The sequence below is a fragment of the Nestor notabilis genome, unplaced genomic scaffold (genome assembly GCF_000696875.1).
Source record: "Nestor notabilis isolate BGI_N333 unplaced genomic scaffold, ASM69687v1 scaffold248, whole genome shotgun sequence".
NCBI classification, from domain to species: Eukaryota; Metazoa; Chordata; class Aves; order Psittaciformes; family Psittacidae; genus Nestor; species Nestor notabilis.
Genome location: NW_009939377.1, coordinates 1 through 18,436, shown reverse-complemented (window position 1 = coordinate 18,436; position 18,436 = coordinate 1). Strand labels below are relative to the sequence as shown.

The 18,436-nt window shown below is 38.4% G+C and overlaps 1 protein-coding gene across 1 annotated transcript in view; it reads right to left on the bottom strand.

The window, feature by feature from the left end:
- Positions 1 to 14,451, bottom strand: part of LOC104409817 (noelin-3-like) — a 20,976-nt gene extending 6,525 nt beyond the window's left edge. Inside the window, 5 exon segments of the mRNA XM_010019806.1 lie at positions 3,058 to 3,277; positions 7,098 to 7,120; positions 7,123 to 7,252; positions 9,601 to 9,747; positions 14,323 to 14,451. Of these exon segments, the coding sequence (XP_010018108.1) occupies positions 3,058 to 3,277; positions 7,098 to 7,120; positions 7,123 to 7,252; positions 9,601 to 9,747; positions 14,323 to 14,451 (649 nt within the window).
- Between the last annotated feature and the right edge of the window lie 3,985 nt (positions 14,452 to 18,436).

The window sequence follows — 18,436 nt, the reverse complement described above, 5'->3', positions numbered from 1 at the left end:
AGGGAAATAGAACATAGACAAATGTCGTGTGAAATGAGAAACACTTCTGGGTTATGAATTTTCTATAGCAGTGAGGTGGCATTTTTAACATGGCCAAAACCTCCTTAATTTTGTTGATGTTTTTTTCCTGGCAGAAGGAAACATGCGAGGATGTGAAAATGATTCTTGTGATGGCAGGGACGTTTTTTTACTGGTTGAAAAGCTTTGGTTTATGGCAAACCTCTGCTCTTGAATTCCCTGACAAGAGGACTGGATGCTAGTGAGAAGGCAGGTCAAATATATCTCCATACTGGCACATGTCAGGAAGTTCAGAAGCACTAAGGAAAGAAGTGATATTTCTAGGCATTTCTTCTACCACTAAGAGGTTCACCTCAGGTTACACCGGAAAAGAGTGGGGTTTTTAGAAGCACTCAGACTTTTTCCTTTGACTTTGAAAGCAGCAGCTACCTCCATTAGAGAATCCTAACCGTAACTGCTTGCAGTACTTGGAAAATCAAACCTCTGAGTGTTTTCCACCCTAAATTGAACTGCACAGGAAACATCGTATCATGCACTATCTGGGTGTCTGTGGCTTGACTTGTCTCTTGTAATAGTTTTGTTCTGTGGACTCTGTAAGTCTGTGATTTCCTGTATTTATTTCTATTAAGCAAGAATTTGAGTGCGAAGTGGCCATTAAAAAAGAAAGTAGATGTATTACCCCTGTAGTCTGGGAGGGTCTCTGGGGCAGGACGCATCTGGAAAGCTGCTTCAATGCAAGCAAATACGAGGGGAAGGTTTTGACAGACCAAATGGACAGGAACTGTTTTGAAGGTAGCTAGGAACAGGTAATTGATCATCCCTATCAGATGCAGAAGAATATTGGTAGCTGCTATACATAGCAAGTAAATGTAGGATTTATAGAAGGGTTAGCAAAGGAAATAAAATCAAAACATAAGCATCATTATTCTATTTATTGTAGGTAATAAACAGAGGAAAATGGAGTGGGATTTTTTTTCAGTGGTTGTGCAAATAACTTCCAAGTCTTTTGTTACTTGTGCTTTTCTGCTTGTGGTCCAATTTTTCATAACATTGTAATGTAAGTGAATGAAGAATTAGTTCTTGCTTTAGTGGGTGTGTGTCTGTTGTCCTGCATAATGCAGATCCAGGAAGCACTATAGTCTAGTTATTAGAGCTTGCTCAGAGTAAGTCTCTGGGTTCTTCTGCATGTGTGAAATAACTTGTTGTATAACATTTGGGAAAGTCATTTATCCTCCTGTGCTGCTTGTTCCTTCATCTACAAAATGAGGAGCTGGTACACAGTTTTGTACTACATGATATCTATAAAGTTTTTCAAATCCCAAAGGGAAGGATGCTTTGGAAGAACAAGCACCACTGCAGTCAGTAAAGTAATCTCATGCCTGCACGAGTAGCTCTTCTGCCACTGGTGTAGCAGCAGTTCTTTGAATAGATAGAATATCCTACTTTTGAACTTATAACTGGAAATGTTACTGTAAAATATTGTTTTGATTCTGCATTATAATCAGATGGGGCTGCAAATGACTGCCAGAAAAAGACCCATCTGTGCATAAGTATATGTGAGTTTGTGGTGTGCACAATCATATGCGCTCTATTGCTACGTATTTAATGGCATGCACCCTTCTGAAGTTTTGTGGACAGATTTCTCAGCAGCTTCAGCCTGACTTTTCTTTTACTCCAAAGAGAAGGAGCAAGTTTCAGTCCTCACAACTGCTGTGGTAATCATTAAACCTCCGTGAAAGTAACGCAACTGCTTACTGTATGTTAATGAGTGTTGAAAATGTTGCTGGTGCAGATGGAGGATCCCTTTTAAGTGGCCAGGGCAGTATAAATAATGCATTCTATTGCTGAAAAACACCTGCTAGGGTGAAGACTGGAAAACAGCTATTACACACGCTGGTTAGATAATGACATTGTGAAAGCAACCAAATCTGTGAAGATTGGAGCCACATCCTGTGGCACACTGGGACCAGTCTGCCCTTTGCTGCTGTAGGCATCAGATTGGCATGGACAGTCACAGCTGGATCATCTGTGTGGTGAAGGTGTAGGTGAAGGTGTAGGCAGCAAAGTGTTTCTTCCTTTAAGCTGGCTGATCTGAACACCCAATACCAGTTTTCAGGAGTTCCAGTAAACCCAGCAGAAGCTGGTTTTACTTTAAAAGGCACACAGGGGTAGGCCAGAAATACAGCCAGTCTATTAGTAGGTGAGCATAAAATTCATTTAAGCATCTAAGACCAGAGAATAATGTCAATAAGCAGGAATAAATCTGTATTAGAGCTTGAGAATGCCAAACCCTTTTTAATAATGGATGTGCTTAATAATCTGTTTCATGCAAGATTTTTCTCACTATTGTTAATATACATAGTTTTAATAGTGTGTGTTACAGGAATTCAGGATAGGTAGGAGAGGAAATAATGGGGGTGAAAAGTAGGGAAATAACCCTTGTGAATACACCTAGCTGTTCTGGTGTATAACATTTATCTTATACAGTAGTCACTTCGCTGATCAATCTTACAAGAATATGCTGTAAAAAGCAAAGAAAACCAAGATGCTTCTTAAAGAGAAGTTGATGATCTTACTGGAACACTCACTCTAAGAAAAGGCTGGCTATGAATTTTCTTGCAGTGCAGCTATTTTCTTCCAACTGCCTCCTGTCAATGCTTTAATGTGCTATTATGTGTGTGTACTGAGGGGAAAATAGGATTGTAAGAAATTTCTGTTTGAAGAAGTCTTTCATGTATTTTAGCCCATCATCACGGTGTTATTTCTAGTGTAAAATAAAGAAATTGGAAAGAAATCATATAAGAGGCTAGCCTAACCTATATTTTTCTCATTCCATTGCCTCACAAAAATGAATAGGCACTGCATATCAGGTTAATAAGATATCTTATGTCATTTGTAGCATTTAAAAGCAAACATCCTGTTAACTGAGATACTGGTCACAGGACTGAACCTTGGACTTCCTAATTTATTCATATTCAGTGTTCACTTACAGAGCATTTATTTCTCATAGAGGGAAATGCCAAGAAATTGTCAACTTACTGAGCTTTTTCATGCAGTCTCGAAGCCTGGTTTCTAAACTGAGTACGCGCTGGTGTAGTTCCTCATAGTCATAAGCACCAATTTCTTCCTGAATCCCAGTGAGAACAGTAGACAGGTTCCTAATTTCCTCCTTGAACTGGGTAATTAATTTGGCATCAGTTTTGTATTGTTCCAGAACTGGGATCAGTGGCAGGAGCTCATCCATCTTTTCTTTCAACTCCTGTTAAAGGCAATCAGATGTGCATTAGAGCAGTTTAAAGGACTTCAACCCTCTAATTCCTTTTTATGTAACATTTATGCCAGATATTATTGAAGTTACTTGATTATTAATGTTAACTACAGATCTACTATTAGTGTGTTGTGAAAGACTCGGAAACCTCAGACTTAACGGTAGTAGGCAGTAGATAAAATGCATAAGACAGTAGTTTTTGTACTGAAAGTACACCAATTACCTTCAAGTGATCTGAACCAAACCTGCTAAAGGCCTGACTTTGCATCCCCACTAAGTGTGTCTTTTTTGAGAGAAGGGGATTAGGCCTGAACACACAAGAGGTTCAAGGAGGTTGTGCCTGTTTTGTAGTGCTGTCATAGTGGGTGAGCTCTTCAATTCACTTTCACTCCTCAGAAGTACTGAATTCACTTTTTTTCTCAATGGCTGTTGAAGATTCTTTAGTTCTGTTCTGGCCACAGAGGTCTTTCTTCCAGAGAAAAAATCTGGGGTTCTTAACTGTGCTTTTGTTTCTGTCATCCTGTACTAGGTGCCTTTGAACTTCCTCAGTTGATCTCTTTTCTGGCCTATCACAGATCCTTCTTTTGCCATGTGCAGTTGTTTTTGCACTGGCAATCCTATTCTTAAACATGAATTAGATAAAATAAGGTCCTACTCTGGAATCTCTGATTCCCCCTTTCACAGACTTTTGCTGAGTGTCATACGTTGAAAATTTGTGTCAGTTTGTAACCCTTGCTGGCTGTTTATTTGCCATTTCTTCATCATCCTTTTCAATGTGCTAATCATAGGGGCCTTATTAAAATTAAACTAATTGTCTGAGGTTGTTTTCTGGTTGGTTATTATTCTGTAGAAAATCTCCAAGAATCTTTCCAGCCACAAGGTTTTGCTTTATTGAAAAGCAGACAGGATTGTCCCTGCTCTATCAACTATATATAGAGATTTGAATCTCTTATAATTTGAGGAAACAGCAGGACTTCCATGAGCAAATGCCAGGCAGACATGAGGAGAAGCAAGTCTGGACAAAACAAGCCAAAGGATGGAAATAAAGTTGTGTTAGGTACTAGCATTCAGTGGTAATAGAGATTGGGAACAGATGAGGACACATGGGGAAAGGCTATTGAAGGGCTTAAAAAAATCAGTGGCTGGAGTAGTCAGCAGGTTAAAAGGGAAATCAGAAGAGAACTAAATGGAAGCCCAAGGATAAGAAAGAGGTGCAGAAGCAGATGTGGCCAGAGGTTAGTGTAGTCACTGACATGTGAAGACATGCACGTACCATTTGCTGCATCAGTTGTATTAAAGGATGCAATAAACAGAGCAGAATATTTCCAAACTAAATGCCATGAGGATGCCCAATGTATTTTCCTAAGGAGAAGTGGAAGAAGCTCATAGGCAGGGCCAGTATTTTTGCTGCTTGAGGATCTACCTCTGAATTTTTGCCTCTCAAACATGTTCTAAGACAGCTTGTGAGTTCTGCAGTATCTCTCCATCACATAGATAGTATATCCATACTGGTTTAAGAATTGCTTTTATACAGGAATTATTATTTACTCAAAATAGAGACTTATATTTGTTGTTAGGAAGTATATTTTGCATGCAGGTCATCTTAGTAGCTAAAAAAGCTATTACAAGCAGACATATCATTATAAATGGATTTGAGATTATTAGGAGTTCTATTGGTTCTATTCTCAAGAGGTCTTCCAATTACATTATAGTAGCAGAATTACTGAAATTAACACAAAGAAGAATCTTTTTGCTTACAGGTAAAGCTATTTTTATTTTATGGTCTCTATTGAAAACTTGAGCCTACTTTATGCCTATTAAAATAACTATTTTTATCTTGGTGACATGGCGAGTAGGCTTTGTGACATAGAAAGCAGAGCTCCAGAAGCCAAAGTTTTTGTTACTTCATTTTGAACTGATGAACTTAGGCTTCAGTTCCTTGGGGCAGTGAACTGCCAAAACTCATGGGTTAGCCATGATGGAATAAATTGCAAAGCTTGTAATAACTCTGGAGATAAAACACATTTAAGAGAGTTAGTGAAGGTAACTTATTCCTGGAAGGGTTTGTGTCAGATGAGGTACCATTTGAACAAACTGCTGTAACTTTTTTGTGGCAATTGGGCATCTCCTGCCTGGCATAAGTGCCGATTTGACTGCAGTATGACCATATGCTCAAGTATGATCTGGATCGAATTTGTACTCTTTGGCTCTCACCATGATAGAACACAGTGATCTCACTTCAGTAGGTGATGTAAAGCTGGGTTTGGTAATTGCCTGGTAAAGAAAATAATTGTATTGGTTTCTGTTGGCGCTCCCAGCTTGTTGCTATGATGAATGGTACAAGAACTAATTTGTATTGCAACATGGATAGGTGGTATAAATATTGTGGCACTTTGTGCCTAATGATCTGAGGGCATATGCTATATACAGATGATCTCCTTTGTCTCAGGAAAGAGAAAGAACTGGAATTTTAGTAGATCAAACTTCAGAAAGCCAACAATATATTGTATTATGTTGACCTTTTAAATCACTTTACAACTTCATTGGCTAGAAATCTGTTTTATACTTCTGGCAAACTGTCAAACTGAAGTTATCTGCATGTCCAGTACAAATATTGAATATTTAAGAGGTTAGAGTACTGCAGAAGTCTGCCACCTTTGACATTGTGTATCAGACATTCAAATGTTGATATTTTGGTCTCCAGGAAAGCTGTAATGAGAACATAGAACATATAAATGGCATTACATGAATGTGTTGTTATTGCAGAAAGGAGTGATGAAGGGAAAAAAGGTGGAGAAGTTTCTTACGTGAAAATAACTGGAGGTATGTGCTCAAACTCTTAACTAAGAAGGATGACATAAAGTTTGGTAGTCAGATCATTAGCGTACTTAATTCCTGATAGTATTGAGACCCATTGGATATTCAGTCTCATTAAAATAAATGAGACCCCTTAGCTCAGAATATACATTTGCTTAACATGATGTGATGCTCAGAAAGTATTTTCTAGATCCTATTTTGCTGTCTTTCAGCCTTGAAATATCAGTTTGACAGACTTGATATTTGAAGAACTTCAATATGCTCTTGTACCATTTTCTCCTAAAGAGTTACTTCAGATAGCTTTTTCAGAATACACAATGCTATTTTGTGATCCCTGGAACCCTCCTTCCTCACAAAAAGATTGGCTTGTGGGTTTTGTTCTCCTTAAAATTCCTTGGAAGCCTCTTTTTAATCACCCAAATGTCAGTAGGTCTGATTGCCCCCCTCCCCATCCCAAATCCGAAATAGCAAACCTTCAGACATGAAATTAGATCTTAATTGTAGTGGATAAAAATGACAATAACCTGATTTGTTATAGGCTTTCTTCCCTTCAACTGCAGTAAATGTCAGGCAACAGTAAAAGTGCTGAACTTTCTACCTGTTTGCTATTAACTCTATTGGATCTCCCCATTTATCACTGGAGCTTGAATGAATATAGAATTCTCAGTATGACATGCATATTAATACAGAACAAATAGGAATCTGTTTATAGTGACATTTCTCTAATTACTTAATAATTAATAGTTACTCCTTATTACAATTAAATTGAACAGAACAAAAGATTATCATCATAAAGGAAGATTTATTACGCTTTTCTTTCTGATGTTGCTCTTGTATGAGCATTTCGAGCTGAGATCTTAGCAGTCCATGCATTGCTGCTTAGTACATTGCTTCCAGCAGAGCATTTCAAGCTGAGATATTAGCAGTCCATGCATTGCTGCTTAGTACATTGCTTCCAGCAGGCTTTCAAAGTTATTGTTAAAATAAAACCTACTTGAAAATGCTTTGTCATTAATTTTTTCGATCATCTTCAATTTGCCGAAACTTGGCCTTCAGCCCTTTCATTTGTGTTTCCATTTTTAAAACATACTGGAAGTCCCTCTGAGTCCGTAGATTTAAAACTTCAATAGATTGGGACATATTCTGAACCTGTTGAAGGAAAACACTTTTCTAAATGCACTTTCTGTTGCTATACCTTTTTTCCTGGTTAGGTAGTTAAATGTCAGGCAATAATATGTGCTTATGTCCATGATTTAGTTGTGAGTCATTTATACCACAGTATAATTTTAAATTCCATAACTGTTCCATAAATTCCATAAGTGTTCCAGAAATTCCATGACAGTAGAGAAACTGGGGAACAGGACTATCAGGAATAAGACCTTGAAGAAGTAAAGAGAGAGATATCCTTTCGGCACCATTATCAGTGAGCTCAATAAAGGCTTTTAGACAGTGGAGTCTACTTTGATGTTTGTAGTAGATGCTGACTGTTTTTCAGGATATGCGAGATAGCACGTTTCCTCTCAAACAATTTGGGAGGGACAGGACTGAGATTTGGAGATTTTGGTTAGTATGAAGAGCATGGGTTTTTATTGCTAATAGGCATTTAAATAATTCAGTATAAGGAAATTATGAGACTACCTAGAGATAAGCCGGAGTGTGCTCATCATCAAATAGGTGTTTGCTCATGATTTTGTAAGTAGGTATAAACTTAGATATTCTACACAATTGTCTCCTTGGTAGAAACCCACATTTTTTACAGATGAGTAGTGTGAATGTTCAGGTAACTTCTGTAGAGCAAGTGACTTTGTAGCTGTAGTGAGCACTTTTACCAAGAATAACTGTATTCTAGAGTAAAAAGCTTATGTTATAAAAGCAGTGCTTTTGCCAGTCATAAAAACAACTGCTGTAAATGTATCAGGCACCTTCCCAATAAAAGACAGTTCTGGCAATATTCCTGTTGTTTTCAAGTATATGCAATGTTTGAACTGATATTCGTGTCTGAAATGAATACATTGTGACTACAGAATGTGTGGGTTCAGCAAATACTCTTCAAATACTCTTACAAATAGTGTATTAGTTATGGAACAGTCGCCATTAACAGACCAGAGGAAGTATTTTTAATGAAAAAAAAAGGTAATCTTTCTGGTTTTCTTTGCTTTCTAATTGTTGAAAGCAGGCAAATGAAGTCCTTCAGGTCTTGGAAGAACTTTCTGTTTCTGTTTGGCAGAAGATGCATTCACATAGAGGCTCTAATGAAATGACTACACATGGAGATAGTGCAGTAATAATATGACATGACATACCCGTAAATACCAGAGTTCTAATCATAAGAAAATAGCTTTTAGAGACTTATGATTTAGGTTCTTTTTTGGGGCAGTTAAAAAATTATGTTGAGACCTTAACATCCCTCTACCTGCCACCCTAAAAGAAGTCAAGAAGTTTATACATTAATATTTGAGTGTTTGGGAAATATGTTAGAGCAAAGGCTCTGGGGGACTGAAGCCTTCCTCTGGTAAGTAAATGGACAGCATGAGGGGAGGTAGCTCCTCCTCTGTATGCTGGTTTGCCAGTGTTCTCTCCCAGCATCTCACGCTATGGGCTCTGTCCCAACCTGAAACTAAGTCCCTCACGAAGTTCTTTGAGTTTTAGGAAGGGAAAATACTGAAGGGATCTGGCACTATATTAGCAGGTTTTTCTAGAGTGATTTTTGTATAGTTAGAAAAATGCTGAAAATTGTATGCTTAAAAAATGTATTTTTAAGTCTACATTTTATGTTGCTTCCCACTCTCTCAAGCCTCAGGTTCCGTACCGCTAGCTGCGATACAGTAACTACCACCTTGGTTACTTACACAAGGGAATGCAGAAGAATAGTTATTGTTGATGCAAAATAACACTGCACTGGTTTTACTTACATATGCAGTAGTGGATAATACTGAAAATAAGATTTGGGGTGTTTGGGGAAAATTTGCACCACCAGAGAATGAATAAATAGCATTATTTGAAGAAGAAACACATAAAAATATTAGAACTGTTTCTCTTCTGTACAGTCTGCTTTGCAGTGCTGTCATATCTGTATCTTGTCATTTGTTGATAAGAGACAAGGAATGACCTTCAAGGGTCTCATATGATTGAAGCAGGAGTTGTAGTTTAAATCCCACAGCAACTAGCTCCTTTGAGGTAGGATTTGTAACTGGTTTTACACCGAAAAATCAGTCCTTTCTGTGTGTTTAAGGAAGAATTTTGGGAGTAGCAAACAAGAGAAAAGGCGCAGCTTTGGTTTGCTAGATAAGTGATTTGGGTCGGGGAAGGTGTGATAGAAGGAAAATAGACTAGAGGTGATCAGTGGCAAGAACACAGGTAGGGGATACATCCTGAAGAAATATTTGTGTTAGATAATTTTTCAGTACTCCATCATGTATTAAACTTTGAGGGAAAGGAGTGGATTTCGGTGGGAAATGTAGTGATCAAAAGGAGGAGTTTTTAGGGGGAAGACTTACCTTCTCTAGCAGTTGTCTGAGTTGCCTGCTTTTGGCATCTCTTGAACACAGGTTTTGTTCAGGTGCAACAACAGTGCAAATACAACGGCCGTCAGGATCCTGGGCTGAGCTATAAACTTGCCACCCTTCCTTGGGGCTAATCTGAGTCTGTAACAACAAAATAATAAGTAAAAGGACCTGAACTGGTATTTTGTTGTTGTCGTCGTTTGAAAACTCACTACCTCAGAGTATTTTTAAACTTGCAGTATATGCTTGCAGTGATGTCAACACTCAACAACTAATGAGATCAGGGTTTTCATACTGTTGTTCTATCTGACATCTCTGTAATGGTTCTTGAGAAGTGTCCAGCACACACAGGTTCCAGGGGTGGATGAGAACAGTTTTCGGCTTGTGTTTCAGCACAAACTAGGTGATTTAATTCTTTGCAAAGGGATGTTACAGTTTTGCAGCAGCAGAGAACAAACATGTCCTTTCAGCCTGAATGACTTTTACTTTAGGCTAATGGAAACAACAAAGACAGGAATGAACAACTCAGAAAGCCCAAAGAGGGAGCACTGTGTGTGTGAATCACCCGCTGGGAACTGGCTCAGCAGCAGTTTGGAGTGTGGGGTAGCAGGTTTGCTCTGAAAGACGCAGCATGCAGAAAACCACTTGTCAGTGGCTTCTACTGCACAGGCATCAAAGGGAAGAGCAGCTTGCTCCAGGGTGTGTGGTTAGTTAAGGGGAATGGTGGTCATGGCAAGCATGGCCCAATGCAGTTAAGACATTGCAAGTCCTTCACTAGGACAGAATAATTCCGGAAGTTTCTAACCTTTACAGCCACCAAGACTGAGAAAGAAAACCAAAAACCTCACATTTGCTTACAGAGCAGGCTAACAATGCACTGCACTTAAAGTCTGTGTGGTACTTGTGAGACTAGGTATGTGCCTGTCTAATGGGATGTATAGAAATGCACAGCATAAGAGTGAGAGAAAGCAATAGAACTAGATGATTGAAAAGACTCAGGTGATGGAATTAAAACTAATGGACACCAGAAGTGATTTTTCTTTTATTTTTTTTTAGCTTTTTTCTAAAACTGTGATTTAAAGTTAATATCAGTCACTATTCATTCCTAATAATACAGTACTGGCTGCTGTGTTTCATAGTACAGGTGCTAATGGATGCCATCAAGTAATTTTGGGCTGGACACAGTTGGAATCAATTACCAGTTACATCATAAAACTGTGCTCAGTGTCAGCACTGACAATGGTTATTTAAACTGACAAGCTTTGCTATTGATGCTTTACTGGCAGCTCAGTGCAGAATTAGCTGCAGAGCTCCTCACATCAGAAGAGGTGCATGTTTCTGTAGACTGAGGTTAGGAGAGAGCATAGACTTGTCATCTTCAATGGCTCTTCTGAAGAAGTCTTGAAGATCGCAGTGACGCCTTCTACTGGAGTTAATTGAGAAATCAGAATGGTATTTGGGTAAAAGGGTATTGTTCTCCTGTTTTGCAAGGAAAACCTAAGAGCCATAATGTAGATAACTGCAAAAAGAGGACTGCTGAACTTGCCTTCAGGTTTGCTAGAAAAATGCATCCAGAGTTCAGTGCTAAATTATACTGCCTTTCTTTACCTTAACTTTTAGGGCTAAGGGAATCTAGTTTAAGACATGGAGAACGATACAAACTAGACAAAATTACATCTGCAGAGACCATTTAAATTGATTCTGAGCAGCTACTAACATTGTGAGCTTCAACAAGTGAAGCCTACCAAGGCTGGTAACCCTTGTGAAGTGTAAACTCTATTCACACCAGGATACTCTGTAGAACTTATGCCCAGGCAGTTTTGTCATGCAGAAGCAAGGAAGCAGAATTCTCGCTGAAGTTCAGGAACCTATTCAGGAGCATAGAGTTTGTGATTCTAGTTCTTTTAGGACAGAAATACTTCACATGAGTTTATGAAAACTTGGGATATTTGAGCCTTATACCTGCTACATTTAGATTGGTAGCAACTGGTTTTGCTGCATTCTAGGAAGTTTTCTAAAGTCGAAATGTATGAGATACCAGGATCACGCACAGTCTGTAGTAAAGCCATTATAATCCAGGCTGTGTTATCAAAGGTACTTATGTCATTGGTATCTCTTTTGGCTTTACCTAAGGGAAAACCCCTGACTTAATTGATTAACTGAGCAGATATTTTCTTATGGTGTCTAATATATGGCTTGATTTGAAAAATTAACTGCTATTTGGGAAACTATTTCTCACAGTGAAAGACTGTCAGGCCCATTCTGGTTATTTGCTGCATCTGCATAAATAAGTGCTCACATTGTAAGCCTGCAATTTAGGCTACAGTTCTTTGTGGTGTTCTGTGGTTCCCTGTATTTGGGCCATTAGGGTTTCTTCATTAACTCTGCTGAGTGATCACAGAGAAAAACAAGTGTGTGTGTAGGTTCTCTGTTACTTTTTCAGTTTGATATTTAACCCCTACCTCAAGTAGAAACTGCTGTGCCATGCAGGAAACGAGCTAGAAGGCATCAGAACCTTACAGAAGCTACTGAATCTACTCTTCAGATGCAGGCTTATTGCTGACAGGCCTTAGTAAACAAGCAAGGAAAGAGCAAACAAGAGGAGAATAGCAATGATAACTATGCTAGTTCTTGAAAATCTGGGAAAACAGAGGATTCCCTATAAAAATCAGTATTAACCATTGTCTTGGCAGGCTGCTGTGCCACAGACTCACTTCCTTTACCTTCAAAATACATAGTTTTTCACTTGCCCTTTTATATGTTCTGATAAAACTCTTATCTCCATTTTTACCAATGACAGGACAAATGGCAGTATGTATACTTGAATATGGTTGCTTAAATATAAATAGTATAATACCAGTTTGTCTTGCAATTTCAATCCTGGTCTGAAAGAGAGCTCGAAAGAGGAGGCCCTTTCCCTGATCCCAGCTCCTTGTGCAATTCTTCCAGAAGGGAGGAAATTGGGAAGTTTTGTTTTGGTTTTTTCCCTGGTACTGCATACACACACGAGCTGCTTATCTGCTAGGAGAGACATTCTGGAGAAGTGCATGTGCTGCATTGTTCATTGGACAAGCTGCCAGTGGACAGCTCTTGATGGCAGTTAAAACCCAGTCATTGAGGACCTCAATATTACTGAGCACCTGGAGAATGAAGTCTCTCAGCCAATATCTAATGTTTAGAGACAGAGAAAGACCACAGGTTTGTGGTGCTTAGTTTTATGCAGAAAGAACCCCACGTGACTGAAGTTTGTATTTGTTCTACTTGGTAGATGTTGCCAAGCTCAGATAATCCAGTTTTTATGCTCATTTCCCAGCTATACCTCTCGAAACACAAAATATGCATTTCACTTCAACTCTATGAGTGCAAAGAGCATCACTGAAATAATACTTAGGAGGCATTTACATCAGCAGTGCTCTGTTGTAGCCAAGGGAAGTGTAACAGTTTACTTGGAATCTGATCAGGTTAACATATATAAACACATATGTGTGTATGTATAATTACATATTTGTGTATGTTATAATAACTAGGTTGCATCTGGTAGTCAGGTGCAACTTTAAACTTGGATTTAAATCTGACAGGGAACTTTATTACTTACCATATTGCCACAAGAACTAGCAACATATACTGTTGTTCAATAAGCATAAGTGAAATTTAAGGAAAATAAAAGTGCACTTTTTCTTGTCTTCTCACCAATTCTTGCTGCCCTAAACCACAATAGAATTCTTTCTCACAGCATCATTCAATTAATTTTGAAGTAGTAATATTTAAAGTCTAAATGCAGTGATTTTCTGCATGCATATATTCAATTAACTAAGCATCTATGAGTAAATGCATCCTTTTTAGTTACAACTACAAAGCTAACTTCTGAGCATAGTGCACTACTGTACACACAGTTAAATTTACATTTTACATAACATACTATTATGTAAACATCTGGTTGCAGTTACACAAAAAGATACAGAGTCTTGTACTAACCATTTAAGAAAATGGTGTTCTACTTTAACTTATGGGTACCAGTATAGTTTTCCCTCTTGTCCAGTTCAAGTATTACTTTAATTTTTATGCATCTCATGAGTAGTTTATCACAGCTTTCCTGTAGGTCTTTATTAACAGAGGCTGCTGTCTATGAGCATCAATGATACAAAGTGCTGTGTCATTTGTATTCTTCCCATATTAGCCTTTCTAAAATTCTGGCACCCAGCCTCCCAATACCGATTTTATTGTGTCTCTAACAGCTATTTATTTGCTCAACTGTACTCTGAGAAAGAAAAATAAGAAAGAATCAGACCTCTTCCATATTGTAATGAATAGCTAATACATAAAATTATTCAGACAAAAAGAAACCTACTGCCAGGTGTTTTTTTTTTCCCTTAATAATGCACTACGTTTTTCTGGAACAGCAAACATAGGAAAAAAGGTCAAGACAAGTGAAAAGACATTCCTGTACTATTTTTAGCATTTCACGCTCAAGATGAAGGCATTTCTTCTGAAATATTTAAGGATGCTATTTTAAAATCTTTCTTTTCACAGTAAGATCACAACGTGCTCACCAGTGTGCAGTTTTATGATGCCCAAAGAGAAGCGTGCATTAAGTGCTGGCAGGAAGATTAGTGGCTTAGAAAGAGGTTTACAAAGAGGCAACAAACTAAAGCTTTTGCTGGCACTTAAATACAATTTCAGCATTAAGATGGCTTGCAACACATCAGAGCTACTTACTAGAGTATCTGAAGTGGTAATTCTGGTGGTGTTTAATCCTACCAGAGATGCGAGAGCGTGGGACATCCAGTTAGAGATCATTGCCATGGTACTAAGGACAACACCAAGCTTCAGCAGTGGAGGACTCATTGCTGTGGAGCTAATGAGTTTTCATAGTGACTGATTATCCATCCCAGTGCAGGCTGGCAGTGAGAGGTGTGACGGCAGCACAACATCCACAGCATGAAAGATCAAGCTACCCAGTTGAATAATCCATTAAAAACACTCATATCCTTATTTGCCCTCTGTCCTTCCACTCTTACTAACAAATACTTCTATCTCATGTTGACAACTAAGTAAACTAGTTTCTATGCTAGTAATCATTGGAGTTTCCAGTGGGAGATGGCATAGGGTGAATTACCTCTTTATGGGTGCTAGAGAGTCAATTAGCACTGAAGTAGTTCAGTCCTCTCAGTGTGGTATATGTTTCTGTCTGAAATGCAAAACCAAATAACCCTCCACTCCTCATCATTGCTTTGGTAGAAATACACTCAGGTCTATTTCTAAACGTGATACTAGTCCAAGTGGATGGGGAAGGGGGAGAACTGTCAACCTGCCCATGAAAACACCAGAAACCTTTTTGAACCTTCCTTGATTCGCTGATCTCACATAAAATTACAAACATCAGTGACTTCATTATTTGCACAGCTTGTTATTAAGGTATTTGTTGTTCATAAAAGAATATCGAAGCAGTAAAGATTCTTATTTCTCAGTGTTCTTGCTATTTTGAAGGATTTATACCAAAAGTTATTGCTACATCCAGGGCTGGCAGACCCAGCATGTTTTCATTGTCGTTTGGATGGGAACAGAAGACAAATTGTGGGTTGCACATGTAGCATTCTGAGGCTTCTTTTGGCTCTAATCTGCTGTTAAATCTACTGTTCTCTAGTGCTGTGGAATGATCTCCAGGTTCAGTGGCAATTAACCTTTTTCATAAATTTAGCAAGTATAGGGGAGAAATAAACCCCAACAAACCTACATCAGAAAAAAAGGTTGTAGAAATTGTTGGGGTAGTTTTTCATTTTTAGGATTATTTTAAAAGGACAGAAAGCTGAGCAGGGATTTCTAACAGCAATTATTTTAGAGAGAACTTGCTTTCAAGTTTGCAGAGAGGTAGAAGACTCTATTTTTTCCAGAGTTAGTTATGGACTTTGTTTCTGAACTTGCTTCCAAATCCTATATTTTTCTAAAGGAATTTAGTGCTCTGTATGAAGGAAACCTGTAGCGAAACTGGAGTGATGTGTTCTTATAGCAGTGCATGATGACAAATATATTTATTACAGTTACTAAACCCTGCAACTAGTTTTTCAGCGTCTCAGAGCTTGTAAACCAAATTCAGGCTAGAATTTTCTCTTCCAGCATTCATTCAGAATTACTTCAATAAATCTCTGCATTTTAACAAAGACATATTAATTTTATGAAAAGAAATTGAAAAACAGATTCAGAGCTATTTTGTAATCTTACAAGGACTCTTCCAGCCATAGAATACAAAGAGACGTTTTGTGTATCCAAGCATTAAATGTTTACTGGGAGTCACAGAGTAAGGTGAGCTGTGAAACACTCAGAAAACCTAATTCACTGAAGAGATGCATTTGAAAACAGTGAAAACACATGAGTTTTCTTCTATACAGCTTCTGCACAGGAAAATCATCTTTTTCTAGCTTCTCTAGTAAACATTGCAGTAAAAGACCTAACTATGAAAATGGTAATTCAGTGCTAAATGTAGTAGTTTTATTTACCTGTAGCATGTTGAATGCACACACTATTTTGCACGCGTTTTGACTTATTTCACATAGTTTGGGTAGCTGATACCAGATCTCCTGGGGCAAAATAACACACAAGGGCCATTGTCTCCAGAGAACTTGGGCTGCTTTCAAAATATTAACTGATAGTTTGAAATGTTCTTTAGGCATTGGAACAGGCTGCCCAGGGCAGTGCTGGAGTCACTGTCCCTGCAAGTGTTCACACATTGTGTAGATGAGGCCTCAGTGCCAGGGGTTAGTGGTGGCCTTGGCACTGCTGGGGAATGGTTGGACTGGATGGTCTTAAAGGTCTTTTCCAACCCGGTTGATTGCATGAGTCTATGTTGATGTCTGAATAAGAAAATGCAATTTTTTTAAAACCAGTTCCAAAAAAAGCATCCCATTAAAAAAATGCTGCACTGGGTCAGTCTCCTTGATCAATTTAGTTCCTTTCTCTAGCAATCCCCAGCAGTGGATGCTTAAAAGAGGAGTATAAGAAGAGAACAAACACATAGTAATACTTCCCTTGGTGTTACCTTCCAGCAAACTGTGGGAGTTACTGTGCCAGAAGTTGTACCTTTGTGTTCTACAGTTTTTCATGACGCTTTCTTCCATGAATTTCTCAAGTAACTTTTTAACTCATTTGTATTTCTAGAAGGCACGACATCCCCTGGCAAGGACATCCACAGACTAATTGTGTCTTATGTGAAAAACACACTTATTAGAAGTCCTGATTTGATTGCAAATTTGAAATACCCGAATCTGCAATTTGCCATTGTAAATAAATAAATAAATTATAACCTTCATCTGCTTGCAACAACCAGAATTGCTACTTAATAGAAAAATGCATTTGGATACTGCAAATATGATAAGCCCATGAAACAGCTCAGTTTTGTTAAATCTCATAACACTGTTGATACCTTTAGAGAGCCAATGATGGCTCTATTTTATGTTGTTCCGTTGACTCCAAAGGAGCCAGGAGCAGCATTAGGTTTCATAATCAACTTTTGTAGTGGTGTCTGTACTCACCCTCTGGGGTGTGTTCTAGGACCTTGGCCTCCTGCTTGTCTGGAGTAAGCAATTGCTACAACACACTGGCTCCAGCCAGGCGTCTGGGTTTCCTTACTGTGAAAACCAGAACGTGAAGACGGCTGCTATGTGCTCTGTTTCAGGCCAGGGTGGTTTGTGGTGGTACAGGGATGTGCTGTTGGATCCAGAGCTTCAGAAGCACTCCTGCATTTCACAGTTCTGATTAACTCAGCGTATTTCCTGTATTTCAGGAGATACATTTCAGAAAAGCTTGGCTTTTGTGATGGTGGCCATTACATACGTTTTTCTGGACGCAAAGACCCTGTGGCAAGACACCTTTGATATGGAGCCTGGAGACAGAGGTCAGTCAGGCATTACCTCAACATGACGAAGGGCATAGCGAGCAGAGGTGTTTGAGTCTTTGAAATGGTTCATGTTTCAATGGAGATAGGCTCGAAGTTGTCCACTGATCAGATGTGGATATTGAACTGTCCAGAGTAACATAAAGAGTTCAGTCTTTTTGCTGAACTGTTGCCTTTCATTGGCAATTGCTCAATTTCATTAATAATTCCATCAATTACTTCCAATACAGATTAGGTAACATTTGGCAATGTTGCATCATTTTCTAGTTTTACTGGGTTATTCTGAAGTCCCTCAACATCCTCTCTAGACCTAACCCTAGACACAAAAAAACAATTGCCATTCCCAGTTTTATCACCTTTTTTGTTATGTCTTCTTTCAGCAGTTTAATAAGTACATGAATACCCAAGACATTTCCTAAGGTAATGATAGATTTGCGGGTTTTTTTACTACATTGAGCTGCAGCTGTTAATATTTTTGGTTTTCTTCTCTTAAACATTTTCTGTTCCTCAAAGGAACGTAATTGGTCCCCTCCTGACAGTTTTAACCCTGGACAAGGCACTTTCAAAGTCAAAGGCTTTTCTGAAGTTTAGAGGAATAATTACTGCTGATTATCCTTAATCCAGTTTAGTTTGAACTTCTGCAAAGAATGCTATTTCTTTGGTTATTATGAGTATTTCAACTCCTACAAAACCCACTGGTTATTAACGATTATTCCTAAGAGATGACACGCTGCTCGGTTCTTGTGACAGTATTCATTAATGTAATTTAGTACTTTATTTTCTTCCAACTAGTTTACCTGCTAAAGAGAAGACCTGCTGCCCTGTGATTGATAATATTGCTGCTAGATACATCTTTAAAGAGTGTAGTGAGAGATAATCCTCTAGTACTCTCTGCTGGCCATATAAATTAAAATTACCATATCACAGAATCATAGAATGGTT